Below are 24,790 nucleotides of genomic sequence, written 5' to 3' on the forward strand. Positions count from 1 at the left end.
TCTAAACGTTGCCCTTACCAGGCTCATGGGACCCCCATGTGAACATATTCATAAATGTGAGCTACAATTTCTCACATGGAAAGTAGCTTTCCTTGTGGTGATCACATCTCTCAGAAGAGTTAGTGAACTCTGGGCATTAACCATACAAGAACCATTTTTGCAAATACATCACGACTAAGTGGTTCTTAGGACATATCCTAAATTCTTACCAAAAGTCGTTTCTGCTTTCCACCTTAACCAGTCTATTGAGCTGCCAGTCTTTTTTCCTCAACCAGACTCAGTAGCAGAACGGACTCTTCATACGCTTGAGATCAAAAGAGCTATCCTTTACTACATTGAAAGGACAAAAACTTTCAGGAAAACTAAACAACTTTTTGTAGCTTTCTCACCACCACATAAGGGCAATCCTATATCAAAAGCTGGAATTGCCAGGTGGATCTTTAAATGCATCCAGATAAGCTACCAAAGAGCAAAGCTTACATTATCCATTCACCCTAGAGCGCATTCCACACGCAAACTAGGGGCTTCTATAGCATTCTTAGGGAACATTTCCATATATGACATTTGTAACCAGCAAAATGGTCTACACCGCACACTTTCATAAAACACTATTGTGTAGATGTGCAGGAAAAACAGGCTAGTGTGGGCCAAGCTGTACTAAGGACACTTTTTCAAACCACTGCAACAGATAAAGGTGGCCACCGCTAGGGAGAGTACTACTGTAGAGTCTATGCACAAGTATATATTCTGCAGCTCATATGCCTCGAATGGAAAATGCTACTTATCAGTATGCATCTGTTCTTGGCATGTAGAGCTGCAGAATCATATATGCCCACCCGCCTTCCCGGGTACCTTTATCTGTTGCAGTGCTATCCTACTTAGATACATCACACATGGACATCTCTTTCTGTATCTCAAAAACTCCATCATCACCCTTTATGGCGAAAAACAATCTGAGGATGAAGTCGATGCCCATGCGCACTATCGTTCTGAGGAGTCACCTATCTTGTGACTACAAAGAAGTTCTTCCAATACAACAACAAAGTGCAAACATCTGAGCCCAACACCAGATGGCAATCTATGCACAAGTATATGATTCTGCAGCTCTACATGCCAAGAACAGATGCATACTGGTAAGTAGCATTTTCCTTTCCTGGCTTTCTTCCCTTCCCAGACAGTTATCCATTTCTTTTAAAAATTTCAGGAGGAGAGCTATTAGAAGTGGTTTGGCAGAGCTTGGAAAAGATAAGATCTAGGCCAGAGTTGCCATATTTTTTACAGCAAGGTTTCCACACTATGCTAGTCCTCTCATGTATGAGGTCTGCAGATCTTTTTGAATCTCAGCACAAACTGTGTGTGCGACTCCCCATTACATTTGTAATGCCATTAGGACCTTTTAGTCTCTATACATACCACAATAACTTTTTCATTCCTTCTATTCTCCCTGCTGTGTCTGCCTCCACTGCACAGTCTCCACAATAAGTTGTCATCTTTATATGCCTGTTGAAGGTCTTTTATTTGTTTGATTTGATTTCTCATTCTTATTTTAAAAACTGTTAATTCCCAGTATACCCCACTAAACTGGGTGCCTTCTAGTTGGAGTCAGAGCACTTAGGCTTCAGTGTGAGTATTTCATTAGTCTCCCTATTTTAATAACTTACATGCCAGCAGATTGCTCGAGCTGTATACTTAGCCACGCACTCTCTTTTATAGTGCACCCCCACCAAAAGCAAGCTTGTCCGCCTGCGCTTAACGCTAGTTTGTATGCATGCCATCTCTCACAGCATCTGGTGTGTTTAGCTGCTGAGCTACGGTAACCTCTGCCACTGGGTAAGTCATGATCTTGCTGTTCAAAATCTTTAACCACCCAAGCTCCATTTTCCTGCAACTCATGTAACTTTACTCTCCCTACAACCTTCCATTCTCCTTATTCCTCTTCTCCTCCAGCATCAAATGATTGTAAATCCAACGTGCCATACAGTACCCGAGAATATGTTATGGCTAATTGCCATTTCCTTATTGTCAGCTCTCTTTTGAAGAACCAATTAGAAAACGTGGAATTCACTGATTCTACCGAGGTGCTAGATTTTTGTCTTTGAGGTCCTGGAGCAGATTTTCGTCATGCTCTACTAAGTCTCTTAGCTCTCTTTATTTTATAGGCACTAATATTGCAGCGTCCTCAGTGTGTAGAACTCAGCAGCTTGATACTTCCCAGCCTTTGTCCATATGCCCTCACTATATCTCATCTTGAGATCTTCATTGTTTGCCTGCCTTCAAACGGTCCACTTCTTTTTTTTCTTGGTAAACTCTTTATTAAGCAGTTGGTTGTCATCAACACATCATAGACAGTATTCTATCTAAGCATTATTGGCCACTCGCAGGGGGCCTAACATCAACAATTGCCCGATACCCCTCCCTTCCCCCATGTCTCTCTAATAGTCTACTATCCACGAGGGGAAGAAAGGACGACTGCCTCTCTGCTAGACTGAGCTCCCCCTCCCCTCCACCCCACCGGAACCCCTGTATTTCATCCATGGCCCCCAGATCTTTTGATATTTACGGGGGCTACCTCAGGCCCAGTAGGTTTCTCGCTCCGCCAGCTGACACCAATCTAAATCGTCTTTCCACTCTTTTACCATTGGGCATCTATTTGCCCCCCATAGTCTGGCCATGTTACGTTTCCCCACCACTGCTGCCATGGACCACCATTTGCTAGGGAATTTTGCCTAGATCTTGTCCCTGATAACACCCAGGAGAAGCCATCTCGCATCTAGTTGGACTTCTAGTCCTGTTACTTCCTGCATTACCTCTGTAATCTTACTCCACAAGTATTGAATTGAGGGATATTCCCAGATCATGTGGCCGAAGGTGCCTATCTCCCCACATCTCTTCTCGCACTCAGCCGAATCAGAGCGACCCCATCCTATGTATCCTGGACCGGGAGAGGTACGATCTATGTAGCACGCGAAGCTGCACTAGGCTTAATCAAGCCCGAATAGCTACCTTTCTAGGACGTGGGCCCGTCTTCCCCCACTCCTCATCTTCGAGTGGACCTATGTTCTCCGACCATGCTTTTCTCAGGTGGGTGAGGGGATCTGGTGTATTATTCATGATTTTTTTTATAAATGATAGAGACTGCCTCGTTGGGTCAAAAAGCAGTCGATCTTCCATAGGGGAGTAGTCCGGTAACTGCTCGCCTTCGGGTAAATGGCAGTGCAGAGCGTGCTTAAGCTGCAAATATCGGAGTATCTTCCCCTGGGTTATGTCATAGTCCTTTTGTAATACTTCAAAGGTTAATAGCGAGCCCCCTCTCCCTACATCTCCCTTTTTATCTATGCCAATTATATGCCACCTTACTTGACTACGTAGCTTCTTAACTATTCTCAAATTATCGCTCTCTCATAATGGGGTTTCTGGTGTGAGCTTATTATGTCACCCCAGATGTCGATTAGTAGCCTCCCACGCCTGCAGTACAGCAAGCATGTGGAATGGGAGCATTCCTTTATTTGCCCTGCTGTAGAGGAGTGACTGGTATCCTCCCCTACCCTTGGCCCAATGATACACCCTGTAGGCCGTGTTGTCCCTCCCTCCAAACACCCAGTCATTCACTACCACTAAGCGGGATGCCCAGTAGTATGCCCGAAGGTCCGGCACTGCCAACTCTCCATCAAAGACTTCCCGCTGTAGTTTTGCCAGGGATATATGTGCTTCTCCATCCCATAGCAGCGTTCTCAGTATAGTGTTAATTTTAATAAAGTAATCATCTGGGATCTGGTACAGGGTGTTTTGAAACACGTACAGAAAGCGTGAGAGGGTCATCATTTTGAAAAGGTTAGCTCTTGCCATGAGGGAAATGGTGAGTGAGCACCAGTGGGCTGCATCTGTTTTAAGGCCTGCCATCTGGGGGAGCAAATTGTGAAGCAAGAAGTCCCTTTCTCCTCTGCATATGTAAACCCCCAAGTAGCAGAATCCCTCCCCGACTACCCTGACCGGGCAGCGGGCACCGGGTAAATGACTGATTTGTCCCAGTTTGGCTGGTATCCAGAATAGGCCCTGAAGAGATCGAAAATATGGAGAACTCTCAATATCGAAGAGCGGGGTGTGGTCACGTAAAGCAGGATATCATCTGCATATAAAGACACATTTTCCTCCATTTTTCTTTCCCCGTGATACCTCTAATCAAGGGATCTCCCTGTATATCCAGGCTGCCAAATGCTCCAGAGCCAGGGCAAAAATCAGAGGTGGCAGGGGGCATCCCTGGCGCCTGCCCCTCCCCTGCCCAAACATCCGGGAGTTATGTTTACCCTTACCCTGGCCAGGGTGCCAGCATAGAGAAGACTGACTCAGGTGCAGAACTAGGGACAACGGTCCACTTTTAAGGCTATTTTCAGTACATATGAAGGAGTTACAATGCCTACTGTATGTACATGAGAATGAGATTCGCTCTTTGCCATCCTCCTCATCTGCTTGTAGCAATAAGCTGATTTTTGGTGCTCTTTCTCCTACTTGGCTGCAAAATATTGTAACTCTCTTTCTGTACCTGGTATTAACTCTCCCAGCCTCAGTATTTTCCATACAAAAGTAAAAACATTGATATTCTACTAAGTCTAACTCACCAGTTTCAGTATATATCTATCTGAGTGCCAGTATGCCTTTGGGTAACAGTCCTACTATACAAGACAATTTCATTCTTATCTTCTCCTTTAGGAGTTCTGGATAGTTAACGCCACATTGCTGTTGGGTAGTAGTTACTATATGGACTCTCGTGTATGTTGAAGGGTCCTTCGTCTGTCGGAAACAAAATTTATCTTGCAAGATCATTACTTAAGCTGCCCAAATGTTTAAAACTTGTGTCTTTTGTAGGTTGACATCCAAAGGCAGACAGCATTCATGTAATTCTTTCATTGGGGAAGGGCTATAGCAAGCAGAATTTGCCATTGAAATCAGTACTTCCTGTGCATACATAGTGAACTTCTATATGTCCCAATGCGGCTATAGCAGTGTTGGAGGGCGTTCCTGTCTTGTCCTTCTGCATATGGCAGACGGAGGGAAATATCCATTCACTCCTACAATGGCCTTGGGCTCTACATATCGTGCTAGTCCAATTTAGCAAACTGAAGCCAAACCACCAAATATTGTGGGTCTTCTTGAAGAGCTGCTGAAACACTCTATTTAACGCCTTTTCAATTTTGAGCGATATTTAGATGGTGTATTTCCAGTTCTTATGCATATTTCTATTAATGTGGAAGATTGTTTTTTTAATGATTTTATTATTCCCAAGCAGTTTTTCTTGTAGAATAACAGCCTTGAAAAACATTTGAACGTAAGCCTGAATCAGTCCTTTTTAGCAGATGTGTCCTACCAGACTTTTGTCAAACTTTGAGTCTGGTAACACGATTGGCTGCCTAATGTTTTAGAAGAGCGTTCAAATCCCTAGCATTTAAATTAATCAGCTTTGTCTCCTCTTCAAAGCCTAAAAGGGCCTTTGTATTTTTAAGGGTTCTGATGATTATCTTTTTTACATGCCAGATGGCACACTGAAGAGAAGCCACCAGTGTTACAGGATTTTCTGGTGCGCTAAAAGTCGATACATTGTCTGAAATGTTTCTTCCTTTTCAGTGTGTCAGATCTGCAACAAGTTGGATCCTATTCCTTGGAATTTCAACTCCCCCTTGTTTTTGCTAGGACCTTTATTTTTTCTTTTTTATAAATAGACTTTCATGAGTATGTATGTGGGTTTTTATTGCCAGGACCTCTAGTGCCCACTCAATGGGTTTGATCTGATTTTATTGATGGGTCAGTGTTTTACTCCTGATGAAGTGCAACCAGTTAAAGACCTAGTGTTGGTTATGCTGTCGTTCCACTGTGTGCGGAAGGCCTTTAATTCGAATGTTATTACTGATTGACCTGTTTTCAAGATCTTCTTGTTGGAATTGTAGTTTTTATGCTCTTGCAGAGTTTGGATAACACCCAACATGCGGTAGTGTTGTTCAGAGCGTTCATCAACTGTTTTCTCAAGATCATCCACCCTTGATCGTAAGGCGTCAAGGTCTTCCTTTAATTCTTTGAAATAGGATTTGAAATCACCTCTGATCACATCCGCTACTGTTTTATCCTTTTTGAGGAAATGTTGGAGAAAATCTTACATAATCCCTACACTCCAAGTCCCTCATTACGAGTTGCCCAGAGTGTTATAACTGCATGTTGTCAGGAGTAGTATCACTCAAGGTGATTACAAGTAGAATAGTGCAGAGTTAAACTCACATGTAGTAAATGTGATGTAATTCTGCTCTTTCTACATTTTTATTTTGTAAGGGTGCCATCACTTTAAAAATATAAATTCAGATCACTTCTCTGACAAAATAAACATATCTTTAAAAATTGTTATCTTCAAGAACCATCTTTTAAAAGCAAGTCTTTCTAAGGTGTTTTTTAAAATATTTTTTTAATGTTTTTTTTGCTGGTGGATCGTTTCTAATTGGAATTAGAGCACTATGTGCAGATCTGCGTCTAGGTCTTGTTGTTGAAACTGGCTGCAAAGCCTAGGAAGTAGAGGAAGTTGATATTAGTTTCAGAGACGTAGTGCTGCTATGTTCACTGTCCCTAGATTGGTGAGAGGGATCAAATATGATACAGGACTTCCAACCATTCAGCTGCGCAACTGGATGCTTGTGATATGGGCCAGGTGATTCTGGGCTTACTGGAGTAGCGTGCCCCTAAAGGCTACTTGACCCAATTTAATTTGTCTAGAAGACTCGTTGACTGCAGCAGCCCCTCGATTGCGTGCACACCTGTCTCCCCTTTCAGCCTGCATTTGCGTAACACATTGGTGTTTCTTGCACTTTAATTCTTGCTGCATTTGGAGTTTGTGAAATAGTACAGATCTGCCCTCCCTCCAGGTATTGTATGACCACAAGATCTTGCAGCGATACTCTTATTTTAGGCAAAACACCCAACTAGTGGCAGATGCTTCAGAGTTAGCAGTAAGGATTTTCCCTTCCACTCTACAGAGCCTCTCCAAATCCACTTGACCAGCTACCACCAGAGTACTGGGGCTCTTGTTTATTCTTTGTGGCAAGTGGCTCAGTCTCTCCCACATTCTGTGTCCCATAGCTCATCTTGTGATTAATCATGTTCGCACGTTTGTGGTAACACGAGGCTCCCTGACATTTTTTCGGTAGATGTTGCAGCTGGTGCTAAAGTAGTAGCATTAGAGGTGGCAAGAGTTCCTGTGGTAGTAGTTGGTACACTGGACTCTTCAAATGATGTGGTCAAATCATTAGTTGTAGTTGCTGGTTTAGTAACTGTGGTCACTGATGGTTCCCCTCTCTTTGTGTTTGTCCTCTTCCCTTGTTGGGCATGTCTAGTGGAAGGCTGTTCTACATTTTACTTCTGGCCAATATATCTCACATGCGCAATAAAGGTATATATGATATCTGAAAGAGACTATTAGTTATAGATCCCTTACCTTCGAATTACCCCCAGGCGTCAGACTGGATCCGAAGAATTTTTCTTCAGCAGTCACCCTGCACGTCGGTAGGTGGCGTCGGTCGATTTTGCGTTCATCGTTAGCGTCGTGATCACTGGAATGGCGTTGCGGTATCTACTTAAATGCCGCCCCTGCGAGCTGAAGTCAGTTCTTTCATTTTCCACATCAGCCAGCGCAGATCCGGAGAGAGCGGTACCCTTAGTCATTTTTTAACTAGTTTTTTTTTACTTTTTGTTGACATCTTTTTCGAGTCGTTTGACTCCTGGTGCACGCAGGGATGTTAAGGATAAGGAAAGGTTGAGCCTGCACACCAGTGTAGCAAAGTTTTGTCGGATACTCTAATCAACTCTAATCTAGTTAACTAATTGTGAGGTGTGCTGTCATGTGTAGGGGTGTTGCCCTAACCCCTTGAGGAAAATGTCTGAAGTGGAGGAGTGGAGTGACCCAAACCTACATGACGCACAACACAAGACTATAAAAGTCTATATCCTTATTTTAATATTCTTCTGAATATTTCAAACATCAAAAATTCGTAAATATTTTTACATCTGCCAACTTACTAAAACATATAATAGTCAGAACATCGTGAGTACAAACAACCGTTGTGCAAAAATCAAAAGAGTATGAAAAAACATAGACATGTTCAATCCATTTACATTTCTGACTTTAGAAGCAAAAATAATAATATTCTTTTGTTTTACAATTAAAATTCCCTATGCATTTCGGGTTGACGAAACCCTTCTTCAGGGGATACACATTGTAGCGAAGAAATCAATTTTCAACATGGTCCATCAATCTGAGAACTACAACGAAACAGAAAGTCTCATTCACTAAATGAGAAGTTGCAACAAGCTGTAAAATAGGATTTGCACTACTGGAAGATTCCGTGAAAGCAAACAGTTAAAACGTGCGTGGTTTTCAGGAAAGGAGGTAGTAGCCGAAAGATGCCCAAACGTGCCGAGAGTGTGCGTATGTCAGAACGCGATTAAAGCCAACCGGGGGTGTGATGCAAAACTAAGGGAAAGTGCTGCTAGGGACTGAGTGATCTTGTGCTTAAAAGGTAGTATCGCTGAGTAATATACTTACAGCGAGATATGTAGTGAAAAGATGGTCACTGAAAATTATGTCACTTTCAAAGGAAGGGAATATCTGTGGAGCAGAAATGGTAGCTGTGAGGCGTAATCTCTCTTAGGTCATGTGACCTGTGTTGCCGTTTAACGAGCACCCGAGTGTCAAAGATCTTACCTAAATGGTGGTAACGAGCCATACGTTCATGAAAAGGTCAGCTGTCGGGGAATCAAAATGTAAATACCATAAGACTCAGGGGAGAGATTAAATGGGCTGAAGGAACAAAGTTTTTGTATAGCACGAACGCCGCTTACCAGCTGATCCGTGCGGGCTCCGACCGAGTGCAAAGTTCGTCGTCTCCTGAGAACGTGCGTGATGACGCATGTGTTCCCGGGACTTTTTAAAGGGGCCTTCCTTTCAATTAAACGACTCGAGTAGAAAAACTTTATGAGCATGAACAAAGTAACGTGAAAAAGAGTGAAAGTGGGATGAGAAAAAGATAAAAACGGAATTTAAGAGAGTGCAAATCCTTTACAAATAAATGAAAAGTGCCTCTACTGTGTTACGTATGTATTAGCAAAATCTCTTCATCTATGATGTCAATATTAGAGGGGTTGTTTACAAAAAACATAGCAATTCTACATGGTCATTGAGGCCCCCCGGGGTAAGGGTGCCAAGTTGTTTTATCCAAACAGTTTCTTTTCGTGCTAGGGTTGTGTTGAAATCAATGCCTGGCTTGGATTGTATCTTTTCTAACACTGTAAAGCGTAATTGTGGTATTGTGTGCGTGGTATTTACCCAGTGTGTTGCTAAGCTTGACTTGAAATTTTTGTTGCGTATAGTGCTTTTATGTTCCACTATTCTTGTTTTTATTTTCCTGGAGGTTCTCCCTACGTACACTAATCCACAAGGGCATTGAATTGCATAAATGACGCCTTCAGTGTTACAGTCCGAGGAGTGTCTTAGAGTGATTTTTTGTCCTGATTGTGGGTGTGAGAATAAGTTGCCCACGAGGACATTACCACATTGGCCACAATTGTGGCATTTTTGCATGCCTTTGTAGGTTTGTTTTCTGGTTGAGTCTTTTGGTTTTAATATTTCTCGAATGTTTTTAGATCGAGTGTGGGCAAATAAGGGAGGGCCTTTATACAATTCTTTGAAATCCGTTTCCTGTGAAATGATTTCCCAACGTTTGTGGATGATTTTCTTTATTTGAGAGGTTTGTGCTGAGTATTTTAAGACAAACACTTCGCGTTGTTTGGTCTGTTTCTGTGAGGGTTGAAGAAGTTCCTTTCGTTTTTTAAGTGTCACTGTCTTTTGGGCTTGTGAAAGCACTTCTTCCGTGTATCCACGTTCCATGTATCTCACTTTTTGCTCCTCTATAAGTTTGGTGCATTGTGTTTCCTCTGAAGTTATCCTCTTGATCCTTATAAATTGAGACACCGGAAGATGTTTTTTCAAGGAATACGGATGTGCGCTAAAAAAATGTAGCGCATTGTTGACATCTGTCGGTTTTTTGTATACTCTTGTTTGAAGCCCAGTTGGTGCTTTGGAAATTTCAATGTCTAAGAAGTGTATTTCATTTGTTTGAATTTCTGAGGTAAACTGAATGCGTGGATTGTGTCGGTTCAATTCTTGAATGCAATCCTTTAACATTTGAATTGGTCCCTTCCAAATGACCAGTAAGTCGTCTATGTACCGTAACAGTAGAATTGTGTGTTTTCGCCATGTGGGATTCTGAAGAATGTGTTGGTATTCAAAGTGTGCCATGAAGGTATTGGCATACGACGGTGCCCTGGGAAATCCCATTGATGTTCCTGTTTTTTGTAAGTAATGGTGTTTTTTCCAGCTAAAATAGCTGTGATAGAGTGAAAAGTGTAAGAGTTCCAATAGGAACACACTCATGTCCTGTTCTAATGTAGATTCCAAAAGTCGCCACTCCACCGCTTCGAGACCTTCATTGTGGGCTATGGATGTGTATAAGGATACCACATCTATTGTGCATAGAATGATATCCTCTTCATTATGGTATTTGACAGTCTCCAATTTTAGTAGGCAGTCCGTTGTGTCCTTGACGTAGGTCTCCCATGATTGAACTAGTGGTTGTAGATGAAAATCCAGGAACTGTCCGATAGGTTCATGTAAAGATCCACACCCTGCTACAATAGGACGAAAAGGTGGTTTAGACGCGTTCTTATGTATCTTGGGTAACATGTATATGTGAGGTGTTTTAGGTGTTTAAACCAGTAAGAACTTTCTGGTATTCTCTGTAATCAGACTATTCTCCATGGCTTTAGTTAGAATTGTGCCTAAGAGATCTTTAAATTGATTGGTAGGATCACTGTCCAGTTGTATGTATGTGTCTCCATCATGTACATGTGTGTTCACGCTTTCTTCATAAAAGTCTGTTTCCAGAACAACTATAGCTCCCCCTTTGTCTGCGGGTTGGATGGTTATTTCCGTGTTTTGTTGTAATGCGTTCAGGGTTCTGAGTTCCTTTTTTGATAGATTGCTGTGTCTTGGCTTGACGTATTTGATCTGTTGCAGATCTTTTTTTACCAATAGTTCAAAAGTGTCCAACATTTTGTGTGAAAATGGAGGCATGAATTTGCTCTTTGGTCGAAACCGTTCTATGGGTCTCTCATCTGAAGTGTTATGAGAAAAGAACCACCTCAGTCTCAGCTTGCGCATGAATTTGAATAATGATATTTCGGTCTCCAGTGGGTTGGACGTGTATGTGGGCACAAAGGACATACCTCTGTTGAGTACTCGTAGTTCTTCTGTATTCAAACTTCTTTTTGAGATGTTTCTCACGAGGGAGTTGGCTTTTTCGGGTTCCTCTGTGGTCTGCCTGTTTCTGCTGTTCTTTTTGTTTTGTCCCCTCCGGATGCGGTGTCTGATTGTTGGATGTTTCTGTCTGGAGGTAGGTTGGATGATTGTCCCTCGGCTAAAAAAGACGGTTTTACCCCTGAGGTTGATGCTGTTTCCATGTTTGATTTATCCATCTGGGTGCTTTGTTTGGCCGGTGGTCTTCGTGTGGAAAGTTCTTGGTCTTCAACTACGCTTTCTTCCGAGGAAGTGTGATCTGGTTTCCGAAAGAACCGTTTTTGTGCATAGGTTTCAGCCCATGTATACACCTGTATGTTTTTTCATACTCTTATGATTTTTGCACAACGGTTGTTTGTACTCACGATGTTCTGACTATTATATGTTTTAGTAAGTTGGCAGATGTAAAAATATTTACGAATTTTTGATGTTTGAAATATTCAGAAGAATATTAAAATAAGGATATAGACTTTTATAGTCTTGTGTAGTGCGTCATGTAGGTTTGGGTCACTCCACTCCTCCACTTCAGGCATGCAGGGATGTCACATCGGCGGACCGGCTTCGAGCCTTGTGACTCTTGTCAGAAGCTGATGTCCGTTACGGATCCGCACCTCATGTGCCTTTGGTGCATGGAGCGCTACCAAGGCCCAAAGTCGTGCTCTGACTGTCAGGCCATGAACCCGAAGTCTTTGCGGGAGCGGTCCCGAAAGCTTCTGGAGGTCCGGCAGTCAGCTCCGCGCCGCTCGAGGTCCCAGTCGAGAGGCAGGTCGTGGGACCGGCCGTGGAGTCACCACCATCACTCTTCATCCAAGTATTCGTCTCCGGGTAAGTCGAAGCACAAGAAGAAGGTGAAGAAGCACCGTCGCTCTCTGCCTTCTCCCTGTCCGCCAGCCGACGGGACGCGGAAGCTCGTAGTCCTTTGGCTCTGCCCGCAGAGCCTACTGGGACGCCTCTGAGCTTCCCTCCCTTCCCAAGAGCCGGAGTGTCCCCTGCACAGCTTTGTGCCTTTTACGAATCCCTCCGCTCCATTTTTGGGCAGCCCGAGTCCGCCGGCATGCCTACGGGCCCCGTGGACTTGGCTGAGGGCTCTAGGACTTAGATGCCGGTGGCTCCGGCCTCGGCGCTGCAGGGCCCCCAGGGATCCAGGCCTAGATCCGGAACGGTGCCAGTCAACCTCACAACACCTCCTCTGGCACCGATTCCATTGATGACGCTGGTCTTGTACCCAGCTGGCATCGAACCCCGGCCTCCCCCTCGTCTTGGACGGTCCGACCGTTACTTTTGTACCACTGTTCTCCCCTGGTGTTCCCTACTACCCTGAGTGGCAACCAGAGGAAGGTGAGGAGTACTGGGAGGGGTCTGTTGACCCTTTGGCAGACCAACTGGAGGAGCCGAACTGGAGAGAGGAGTTGGGGGAAGCCAGTGGTCTGCATACCTCTCCAGACCTAGGTATGCTTTCTCCCACTACCGTGGCTATGGAGGAGGGAGCCTCCTATGCTGTGGTGTTGCGTACGGCGGCTGAGGCCTTGGGCCTTGAGCTTCGTACGGTGGCAGTCAGGAGTAACCTCCTGATAGAGGTGCTTCAGCCAGCAGCGGCCTCTTCGGAGCCCCTGCTGCCTTTCAGTGAGGCCCTCACAGACATCCTTCTGGGCACTTGGTCCAAGCCCAGCACAGGGGCTCCTGTGGATAGGATGATTGCCCGATGCCACCGCCCAGTCCGTGGGTGACCCCATTTTCCTCTCCCAACATCCTACCCCTGAGAATTCAATATCTAAAGGCGCGTTCCCTTCTGCTCCGCCAGATAGGGAATCCAAAAAACGAGACCATCTTGGGAAGAAAATGTTTTGTTCCGCCAGCTAAGGACTGCGGTCGGTGAACACCGCATGTCTCTTGGGCCGTTACACCCACTCTGTGTGGGATATGATTGCGCAGGTGCTGCTGCAGTGTCCGGTGGAGGCCCGGGTCACACTCTCCCGTGCAGTTGCTGAGGGGAGAAATGCTGCAAAGTTAACCATCTGCTGTGAGCTTGTATACCGTCGACTCGCTGAGTAGTACGATTTCTACATCAGAAGCCCTAAGACGCTACGCCTAGCTGCGATCCACTGGCTTTTCTGGGGATGTCCAATCAACTCTTTTTGACATGCCCTTTGATCACCGGTATCTGTTTGGTGACAAGGCGGACCATACGCTCAAGCGCTTCAAGGATTCTAGCGCTACGGCCAGATTCTTGGGCCTCGCTGCCACCTCTCACCCTGTGCAGTCTGCCTTTCACCTCTTTCGTAGCTACGTAAGGGATGCCCCGCCACATTCCGCCCAGGACCACTGGCTGGCGCAAGCCCCCCAGCCTCTGCACGGCTGAGGACGGGGAACACAAAGCCGTGGGTCTGGGGGCCAGTCTACCAGTGCCCCCCCCTGCAGCAGCCTCTAAGTCTTCCTAGTCAGACATTTAAGGGACACCGGTTGCTAGTGGGCTGCAGGATCCACCATCACCTCCCCCACTGGCACAACATCAGGTCGGACAGGTGGGTTTTACAGATAGTCCGAAGGGGCTACTCCCTTCTCTTCGAGACTACCCGTCCCTCCATGCCACCAACACTCCATTGCATGTCGGAGGATCACTTGGCCCTTCCCCGTCTGGTAGTTACGTCTCTCTTGGCCAAGGAAGTTATCGAGTGAATCACTGTCCCAGGAGTAGGTTGTGGTTGTTAGTCCCACTACTTCCTGGTGCCCAAGAAGGACAAGGGCTTGCATCCTATCTTGGATCTCAGGGACGTCAACCACTTACTCCGGAAGGAGAAGTTAAAAATGTTGACATGAGCTCTGGTCCTGTCTGCCCTCGACCCTGGAGACTGGATGGTACCGTTGGACTTGCAGCCCAGAGGCGTTACCTATGGTTCACAGTAGGGCACGCGCATTTTCAGTTTACTGTGCTCCCCAATGGCCTTACCAACGCCCCTCGGGTGTTCACGAAAGCGATGGTGGTGGTCGCAGCTTATCTGCGCAGATAAGGGATTCCAGTCTTCCCCTATCTCGAAGACTGGTTGTTGAAGGTGGGCTCACCCCAGGCTGTCTCCTCCCACCTCCAGACAACGTCGGACCTCCTACACTTGCTCAGGATCACTATCAACGTGCCGAAGTCACACCAGATTCCCTCTCAGAAGCTCCTTTTCATTGGAGCAGTTCTGCATACAGTGCAGTTTCGGGCCTATCCTCCCGAGCAGGGAGTCCGGGATATTCTGGCTATGATACTGATGTTTCAGCCTCTATCCTGGATTTGGGTGAGCAGGACCCTGACGCTGCTGGGCCTCATGGCCTCCTGCATCCTGCTGGTGGACCATGAGGGCTCTGCTGTGGGATCTGAAGTTCCAGTGGGTGCAGCATCAGGGGAATCTTTCAGATGTCGTCCAGATCTCGGAGGGCACTGCACACCATTTGCAGTGGGCCTAACAAACCAGGATTGGGTCAACGGCAGATCCCTCTCCTTTCCCCAACCAGACCTCACAGTGGTGACAGATGCGTCACTTCTGGGATCGGGCGGCCACCTGGGAGAGGCAGAGATCAGAGGCCTCTGGTCTCCGGCGGAGTCCGGGCTCCACATCAATCTGCTGGAGCTCTGTGTGATCCGTCTTGCACGGAAAGCATTCCTTCCTTCTGTCAAAGGAAGAGTAGTGCAGGTGTTCACGGACAACACCACCGGCATGTGGTACTGCAACAAACAGGGCGGGGTGGAGTCGTGGACCCTATGTCAAGAGGCTTTCTGCCTCTGGACGTGGGTGGAACATCAGGGCATGTCCCTGTTGGTTCAACACCTGGCAGGTTCCCTGAACGCCAGGGTGGACGAAGTCAGCCGCCGGTGCATGATGGATAACGAATGGTGTCTTAACTCCGAGGTGGTGCAAGGTCTCTTTCAGCAGTGAGGAGAGCCTTGGTTAGATCTGTTTGTCACTGAAGAGAATGTGCAATGTCAGCAGTTCTGCGTTTTGGAATTTGCAAGGCAGCATTAGCTCGGCAACGCTTTTCATCGCAAGTCGAATTGCTGTCTTCTATACGCCTTTCTGCCTATATTCTGCCCAGAGTGCTGAAGAAGATCAAGCGCGACCGGGCCCAAGTCATTCTGGTGGCTCCGGATTGGGCACAAAGAGTCTGGTATACCGAGCTCTTGAACATGGCCATCGATCCTCCGATCTGACTACCCTTAAAGGCTATCTTTTGGCCATTTCGGCCTTTCTCTGCTTTCCTGATCAGCCTTCTCTTTTCAAGTCCCATATTGCAAGTAGATTTCTTAAGGGCAGTACTCATCTCTTTCCTCTAATTCCTTTCGTGATGCCCCAGTGTGACTTGAATCTGGTCTTAACTTATCTTATGTGTGCTCCTATCGAGCCACTACATAATTGTCCTCTCAGACTCTTGACTTTAAGGACTGCTTTTCTGGTTGCTATCACCTCTGCTCGCAGGGTGAGTGAGCTTCAGGCTCTTTCTTCTAAACCTCCTTTCCTTGCTGTTCATCCGGACAAGGTTGTCCTTCGACTAGACCTTCCTTTTTTCCCAAAGTGGTTACCTCTTTCCACATAGGACAGACCATCACTTTGCTCACCTTCTTCCTGCCCCCTCATCCTTCTAAAGAGGAGGAAAGGCTCCACCGTCTGGATCCAAAACGTACGCTTTCATTTTATCTGGATCGCACAAAACAATTCTGGGTGGATGATCAGCTCTTTGTTGGCTATGTGGGCGCCAAGAAAGGTCGGGCCGTGTAAAAACAAACCATCTCACGATGGGTCGTTTTTTGCATTAAAATCTGTTATTCCTTGGTGAAAAAGTAGCTTCCAGTAGGATTGCGCGCCCATTCCATTATGGCGACAGCAGCCACTACTGCTTTTGGATGTAGAAGAGTCCCCCTCAGTGACATATGCCAGGCAGCCACGTGGGCATCATTGCACACGTTCACTAGACATTGCTGCCTGGATAGCCAAGTCCGGAGAGACAGCTTCTTTGGCCGTTCAGTTCTCCAGGACTTTCTGGTGTGAACTTGGTTTGCAGACCCATCTCTGGGGTTGGTATTACTGGGATATCTATTCTGAGGTAAGGAATCTATAACTAATAGTCTCTTACGGAGAAGTGTGGCTCAATGGTTAGAGCGGCAGACCCTGATGCAGAGGTCTGGTCTGGAACCAGTGTTCAATTCCCGCCTCGGCGGGTCTTGGGCTCAATTTCCTCGGACCTGTTAATTCTCGCCTCGGTGCCTATTCTAATCATGGGTCCCACTCTGCAACTCTGGGCAATAGCTTGCTTAATCTCCACAACGGCCCCAACAGCGCTGGGATCCCTGGCTTCACCTTGGGGGTGCCCAGGAGTGGACATTTCACAGGGAAAAGTCAGGAAGGGTTCCACAGCGGTATGAGTACAGCGCCAGGACACCCTAGGGTAACAGTGCGCTATACAAGTACAACACATTTACATTTACAGATGAACAAGTTACTTAACTTTGGTAACGATATATCTGTAAGAGATGTATGTTAGGTATAGATTCCTTACCGTCCCATCCATCCTCCCTATTCTGCGAACTGACTTCTAGAGCAAGGGACTCCCTTTCAGGACCCCTAGTTTTGTGCACCAGTGGTCAGTGTCTTGCATGGCTCTGCGCTTACGGTGTGGAATGTCGTGTAAAGAAATGACATCGGCGTCCAGGGGCGGCGTCTAAGTAGGTCATGCAATGTCATTCCGGCGATCACGACGCCAACGATGAACGCGGAGTCGACCAAAGCCACCTACCGACGCGCAGGGGTACTGCTGAAGAAAATGTTCTGGTCTTGATCCAGTCTGACGCCTCGGGGTAATTCTATGGAAAGGAATCTATAACTAATATATGTCCCTTACAGCTATATCCTTACCAAAGGTAAGTAACTTGTTCTTCAATACATACATCTAAAATAATATATCCTGCATATTTCGAACAGTCTATATGTGAATGTTTCATAGGTATACTTCATTTAAACTAAACACAAGTTTTCTCTCCATTGTCTTCAATGACTGTTTGAAAAATCCTGTTAATCAATTCCTTAATATCTGTCACTTCCATAACCTAATACCACCAACAACAACTTCTGTTCATTTACACCACACTCAGATGTCAAAACCTACTTTTAGTATCCGTTTAGGTCGTTAGTTAAATAGCCAAAGCTAACCATCTTTTTATAAAACTGGGACCATTAGTTAAATAGCTATAGCTAAATCATCTTTTTATAAAACTGGGAAGTCTGGTACAAATCAAAAAATGTACTGCATTTAAAATGTTTATTGCAAGGTACAGGTGGTGTGTTACCGCACAGTAATGCTTCATTAGGATTTGTAGTTTATGTATCACAGATCGCATGTTCCAAGTATTCTTCACAATAATAGTAATATTATGATAAAATGTACTAGAACCGATGTCCCCTCTGGCCCCAGCACCACCAGCATTTCTTGCAGGATTAATGATGGTGCTCACAGTTGTCTCCCAGGGTTGAAGTTTTAATTTGGGTGCAAGACCTCAAGCAGTGACCAGGGTGTCTCTCCCGTGTTTTGACAGCAGTTCTCTCACTCTCCTCTTTGGGTCAATAAATGTTCTAATGAACTTTTCTGCTGTATTTTCAAAAGTAGAGTTTGCATCTACTTTATCCATCACATTCTACCATAATTGGTCCTTCTCCTTTGCAATTGTCTTCATCATGAGGTGACCCATCACTCTAGCTAGGCTCTTCTCTGACTAACTGTTCAGCTAGAACCTCATCTGGATAAAATAAACAGCTAAGTGTAGGCGGATGCCTAAAAGATTGGCTGGATTGAAATCTGCAAAAATAGAACAAGATGAAAGCTTGAAAATGCCTTCTTAAAAGAGCTCTCTTAATAACACTTTCTATGTCTGCTAAGATGGCGTCCTTTATTTATATAAGAAGTGACAAGGTTTTGGCACTCAAAATGATGCATTTCTGTTTCTTGCAGAAAATATTTTTGCATAGAAGCAATTTTTATGCACCGGTTATTACTACTGGGTTTATTTGGTACTCTTGTGAGCTGTGTCGGGCTGTAGCGCAAGTGTGTGGCAAGGCCCTCAGCAGTCCCAGGGCTGCTAATGATCATCCCTACACTTTAAACCTGTGTAGACGTGGTCAAGACAAGCTTTTAACTAGGGGTTTAGAGCAGTGCAATGAAAAGCACACACTTCATTCCCTGTCAATGCACACTCCTTGCTCCATTTAAAATTAAAAAAAAAACAATGTGAGAAACTCCAGCAAGCCATGACTATCTCAAGACATTTTTGAGCATTTTGTCCCTTCCTGCATTATTACAAAATGGAAGGTATCTCTGCCTGTGACTATAGATTTAACTTTACATAGCTTGTAAATTCATTCTGCTTCAACAGCTTGGATAACATTATCGCTCTTCATTCAGGAAACCTTAATCGCTGTGGGAGTTGTGAAAGTCCAGGGGATGAAATAAGTACTGGCTTTCCTTGTTTCCCACACATAAAATGGATGCTTGATTACATAAAATTCAGCAGGGAAAGTACTGTAAGGCCAAAGTGAACAAAGAGTCTAAGAAGGACCCGGTGAGGCCAAAGTAGGGGTCTCGTCGGGCGATCTCTCCAGAGTATGGGAGTAGAGAGTCCTCAAAAAGTTGAAGAGCACGCAGCTTTGGGGGAACGTAGCGGTCATGTGCAGTTTGGGAGAGATTAGTTAAAAGTGGTTGCCAAGTGTGCTTGAATTTGGTATCCATGCGGGTGAGGCGAGCTGTCAGAAGTTCCATTGCCATGACATGCCATAGCCTTAAGAACCAGGCAGATATTGGAGGAGGAAGTGTTGTCTTGCAATGTAGGGCTATAGTTGGTTTTGCAGCTCCCAACATCTGAATGATAATACACCAATCGGAGCGCGTCATGCCTTTGCGTTGCGCTGGTCTCATGCCCAGTAAGGACACCAAGGGGTAGTTTGGGATAGGGAACTCCACAATATCTTTGATGTGGCTTAGGACCTCTTTCCAGAACACCGTCACAAGCGGGCACATCCACCAGATATGGAGAAAGTCTCCTGTTGCCGATTAGCATATCCAGCAGTGGGGGGAGAGGGCAGGAAGGATTTCCTGTTGAAGTGCGGGGTGTAATACCAGGTAGTTATTAGCTTATATGCTGATTTGCGCTGAGAAGTGCTCCTATAAATTCTAGGAATGTTGCGCCATAGTTGTTCCCAGTTCTGCTGGGAGGGCTCCTCTTCTATGTCCGTGAGCCATTGATTTTGGTATGTATGGAGACCGTGGGGTTGCGAGTGTTTTAGCACTTGGTAAGTGCGTGAAATTAGACAGCATGTGCCTTCAAAGCTTCGAACCAGGGCTTTAAAGGGTGTAAGCGGTCTAACGGCTTCTTGAGTGTATTTGGGGGTGAGCAACCAGTGGCGAAGTTGATAATGTTGAAGTCTGCTGGTTCAGTGACATGGAAGGATTTTTTGCATTGGTCAAAGATTTAGATTTATCGCCTTCAAAGAGGTCCTGGATAACTTGGCACTCCCCCTGATTCCACTCTGGAATGCCTGTGGTTGTAAAGCCGGAGGGAACAAGGGATTCTGGGCGATGGGTGTGTTAGGTAAGGGGAAGGTCGTCAGGCCTCTAGAAACTGCAATCCTGTCCCATATATTCAAGAACTGTTTTCGTGGGGGTTGCAACTTAAGCACTGCGGGGTCTGGCTGTTCTGGGAGCCATGCCAGTTACCACAGGGGTATGCAAGCGACTGCCCGATCCATGTGGAAGATGAGCTGTCCAGTAATGTTCCAGGAGATTAAGGCACGCAATGCCTCCGTGGTCTCAGGGCAGTATAAGCACTTAAGTTGAGAAGCGCGGATGGCCTTTACCCCAAATAAAAGAAGTTAGGTCACGCTTCAGGCTTTGGATGTCTACCGGAGGGATCGGGGTAGGCAAGTTTTGGAAGAGGTAGAGAATTTTAGGGAGAAGTGTCACTTTTACCGCATCGAGGCGACCCAACCAGGAAATAGGGAGTTTTTTCGCGCATCGTAATTCTTCTTGAATTTCTCTACTACAGACTGGTCAGTTGGCCTGGGTCTAGGTGGAGAGGGACGAGGCCAAGTTGAGGCCCACATTGAGTGGTCTGCCCAATGTGTGGGGGTAAGGAGTTGAAGTCTCTGTAAATTGTGAGTAGAATTGGTGAGATTCAGTGCGTGGGATTTGGACATGTTGATTTTAAAGCCTGAAGCTATTTCAAAGGAGTGGAGAAGCGGGGCAAAGGCTGGAATAGACCTATCCAGAGCAGTAAGTGAGAGTATTAGGTCGTCTGCAAACAGGGATACTTTATGATCATGGCCCCTGAAGGGTATGCCCGTTATGTCTGGCGATTGGCGGATAGCAATAGCTAGGGGTTCCACTGCCAAAGCAAACAAGAGAGGGGAGAGTGGGCAGCCCTACCTGGTAACCCTGTGAATCGAAATTGGGGGCATAAGTTGACCATTAGTTCAGAATCGCGCTACAGGGGAAAGTGTAAGGGGCCATTATCTTAGAGATCATTGTTGACCCTCGGCCATTCAACGAGATTGAAGGCCGCCTCTGCATCAAGGAATAGCAGACAGGCCGGGATGTCTCACTTTTGGACCTTTTCAATAAGGTGGGCTATTCTCCAAATTTTGTCAGCCTCCTGGCGGTGGCAGATGCACCCCACCTGATCAGGGTCGATCAGTCCTGGGTAATAAGGCTCGAGGCGGTTCGCTAGTGTCTTAGTGTATATTTTGGCATCAGTATTGAGTAGTGCAATAGGTCCGTGGAAAGTGCATAAAAAAGGGTCTTTTCCTGGTTTTGGTATGAGTACTACTTCAGCTTCTGACATCGTGTGGGTGAGTCCCGTTGTGTCAGAGAATGTATTAAAAAGGTGAAGCAGGTGGTCCTGGAGTTGGGGGAGAAAGGCACGGTAAAAGATAACCGGGAGGCCATCCGGTCCCGGAGTTTTATTAGTTGGGAGTTGTTTCAATGCGCTGTGTATTTCTTCTAAAGTAATTGGGTATTCCAGTAGTTTTGCATGTTGAGGGTCCATGGGGTCCCAGGGGCATGCATTGAGAAAAGCGGAAGTTCGTTGGGCGAGTCGGCGGCTGCGGTATACAGCTCGGTGTAGAATGTGGCAAAGACCTGACCCTTGTCTCGTTCAGATGTGACCCTGGTATTGTCTACATGTTTGAGTTTGGAGACATGAGTTATAGCGACTTGCACCCAGATGCGACGTTCTAGGATAGTCACCTCCCCCCCCCCTCCTCAAAGAATCTCTGCTTAAGTGACATACCAGCACATTCTGCTTTATTAGTGCGAAGTAGTCTCAATTGGTACCGAAGCATGGCAAGGCGCTTCTTGTGTGCTTATGAAGGTGTGGCATGATCTTTGCGTTCCAAGTCCTTAATGTCGTTGGTTAGGCTGTGCTCGACCAGAAGGGCTCTTCGGGAACGGGCAATGGCTATAGAAGAGATGATGCCTCGGATGGTTGCTTTAAAAGCATCCCTCCTTATGGCTGCGGGCGGTTCTGGGGGTATGTTTGCCTCAAAGTAAGCCGAGATCTCCTGATGGACTTCCGCCAAGTCTACTGGGTCCCGTAGGACGTGGGGAGGGAGACGCCATATACAGGGGGTATCATATAGTCTACATAGGGCTCAGAAGGTCACCATTACATGGGCATGATCCGATATAGATATGTCCGAGATCTCCATGAGTCTAGGGATTTCATCAGAGAAAGTGAAAGGAAGCAATAATCAATTTTTGAGTACGAACGATGAACATGAGAGAAGGAGGTATAATCGTGTATGCCTGGGTAATGATATCTCCAGTCGTCCGTCAGGCCAGCCTCTCTAAGATCCCTCTTCAAAGCAGCTGACATTGCCCCTGTGGTCTGATATGTGGCGGCACTACGGTCCAGTATAGGGTACCACACCATATTGAGGTCGCCCCCAAGAATCACCAAGCCTTCTGGAGAATGCAAGTGGTCTTTCAAGAAGGTTCTGAGAAAGGCATCTTGCACCTGGTTAGGCGCTTAGATGTTGATAAGAGTCAAAGGCTGCGCTCCCAGCTGGATTTGAAGTTTCACATACAGGATACTGCATTTTTACTGGATCTCTGTGTTTGAGGACATACCCTATAGTACCTTACTCTATTTTGCAGCATTGGAAGAGATGGAGGTGTTGTCTGGTAGAAGAGGTATTGTTGTCAGTGATTGTGCAATAAGCATGGCTTCAGATTGTATTGGTAAGTAACTTGATATTGTAGTTTCCCCATGTTATTAGTGCAGTCCCCAAACAAAATGGCAAAAGTCAGATTTTTCACAGCTTACATTTCTGCTTCTTTTCAGACTGTGAAAGCACTAAACCACTTAAAAGAAAACTTGAAAATAATCCATAGAGGTAGGTCTGTACTAAACCACATTACTTTTTTAAAAGCCAGAATGTGCTATATAATTGTTTTCCGATTCTGAGAAAATGTTGCATTAGTCTTGTATTTAATATCAATATGTTATGTGTTTGGAGACTGCCTTATTTGAATGTGTCTCCATATTGCAGGTTTTTGGAATACTTATCAGTAGTATAAAACATTGAAATAAATAAATGTGAACCGTACAGTCTTTTTTATTAAATTGAAATATTTTTTCCTAGTGTGCTACTGCCCTTGAATCAAAGCTGTTAAAATTAGATCTCAAAGTGAATGACCACATACACATTTCATATAACATAACATTTATTATATAGTGATCTCATTTACAGTGCAGTGTTTGTTATACCATCATTTATTGGTGCTCTGCTGTTGGCTTTGGATGGTGGGAAGGCTGAGTTGTACTAATATACTTTGGATTCTAGGTTTCATATAGATCTGTGGAGAGGGTGCTCCACTTGCATAGCTGATCCGCTTCCTAAGGCAGTGCTATGGAAGCCTATGCCACATGCTAAAGAAACTGCTACAACATACCACATGAACCTGATACACCTAGTTTTGTTTATTTTAGGAGGACAAGTTGTTCTGGTCAACAGGTTTCAATTGAAATTAATTACAATTATTCTTTAGGTTTAAAAGTTGAACAATAGAAATTAGTTATGAGACAGAACAATGAGATTTAAATATTGAACAAAAACGCACTATTCGCTTAGGCTAAAAATCTATGCTCCAACATTATAGTGTATAACTCCTGTTGTGTAACTCGGAAGTCCGATACTGTTTCATAAATGCAATAATTTGTCTTGAAGCCAGTTAGTATCAAATTCAACAAATCCACAAGCAAGATATGATATAAGCCTGTGGGAATGTGGTAGAAAAACACTTAAAAAGAAATCTGGGGTTTAATATTTTCAAGGTCTTAGTTGTGCTTTTAATTAGTTAAATTGTGGAACAAATGTTGTAAACACATTGTCTAACCAATAAATGAAGCCCAAATCAAAATAAATAGAAAATCGTACCTAACTGTTTAATGATACACCTATTGTAAATGTCAAAAACTGAAAACATATAGAAGTGAAGGTTTATTAAGATATTACTTCTATTGCCATCATAATTTTTTAGAGTAGCGTAATAAATAAAGTAATATGGCCATGTTCACTAGTCGAGACACTTATGGTCTCATTATCTGTGTTACATCCATATAAGGTATACACAGGGTTAATTCTAATATTTTAATTTTTAGGAGTGGCACATGATTAAAGTAATGTGTCCATGTTCACTAATGGAAACATTTATGGTCTTGTATCAAGTATTACATCCATACAAGGAACACACAATCAATCAATTTAGTTAATAAAAACTATAAATATAGAAATGTACACTATAATAATTTATCAAGACAGTGCAATTATAAAAAGTTGTAAGGTACGCGAGCTAAAGTGCAACTATCAGGCCATAACTATAAATTATAGGAGATTCCCTTAATGCTTATATTAAACGGGGGAAACCTAATGTATAGGGCTACTTTCTTACCCCTAATACTACAGCAGCTTTCAAGCTTTGTACCACAACACTAATAGGGGAATAAAGTGCACTGTGAAGTAAGTCAGTGTTGATGTCCGCACTGATTACAAGCGCTAACTAGTCTGCAGCCTGAACAATAAACCCTTTACCGTTTAAATTTAATAATCAAGACATAACTGAGTCTAAACTAAAGTAGTAAAGTGCAGCAATCAGTCCAGCAGTGCATACTAGGCAAAGAACAAGGATCCTCTTGTGACGAAGCACCACGAAGTGGCAGTGTCACCCCAGATGTAACCACAGGTGAATTGAGCAATAAAGTGCGCAGTGCAGTGGGATAATATTTAATAGAGACTTCTAGCCGCAGATTCCTTACCTTAGAATCATCCCCAGGCATCAGGCTGAATCCGGAAATTTTTCGTGAGCAGTACACCTGTGCACCGGTAGGTG

General features: G+C 44.8%; 1 protein-coding gene across 10 annotated transcripts in view; it reads left to right on the forward strand.

The window, feature by feature from the left end:
* Positions 1–24,790, forward strand: part of MAP2K4 (mitogen-activated protein kinase kinase 4) — an 834,137-nt gene that overhangs the window by 433,659 nt on the left and 375,688 nt on the right. For all 10 annotated transcript variants that reach the window (XM_085616757.1, XM_085616753.1, XM_085616758.1 and 7 more), the window contains one exon: positions 22,743–22,794. In XM_085616757.1, coding sequence (XP_085472883.1) covers positions 22,743–22,794 — 52 coding nt within the window. The remainder of the gene's footprint in view (positions 1–22,742; positions 22,795–24,790) is intronic.

This window comes from Triturus cristatus, chromosome 7 (assembly GCF_964204655.1).
Source record: "Triturus cristatus chromosome 7, aTriCri1.1, whole genome shotgun sequence".
Taxonomy (NCBI): domain Eukaryota; kingdom Metazoa; phylum Chordata; class Amphibia; order Caudata; family Salamandridae; genus Triturus; species Triturus cristatus.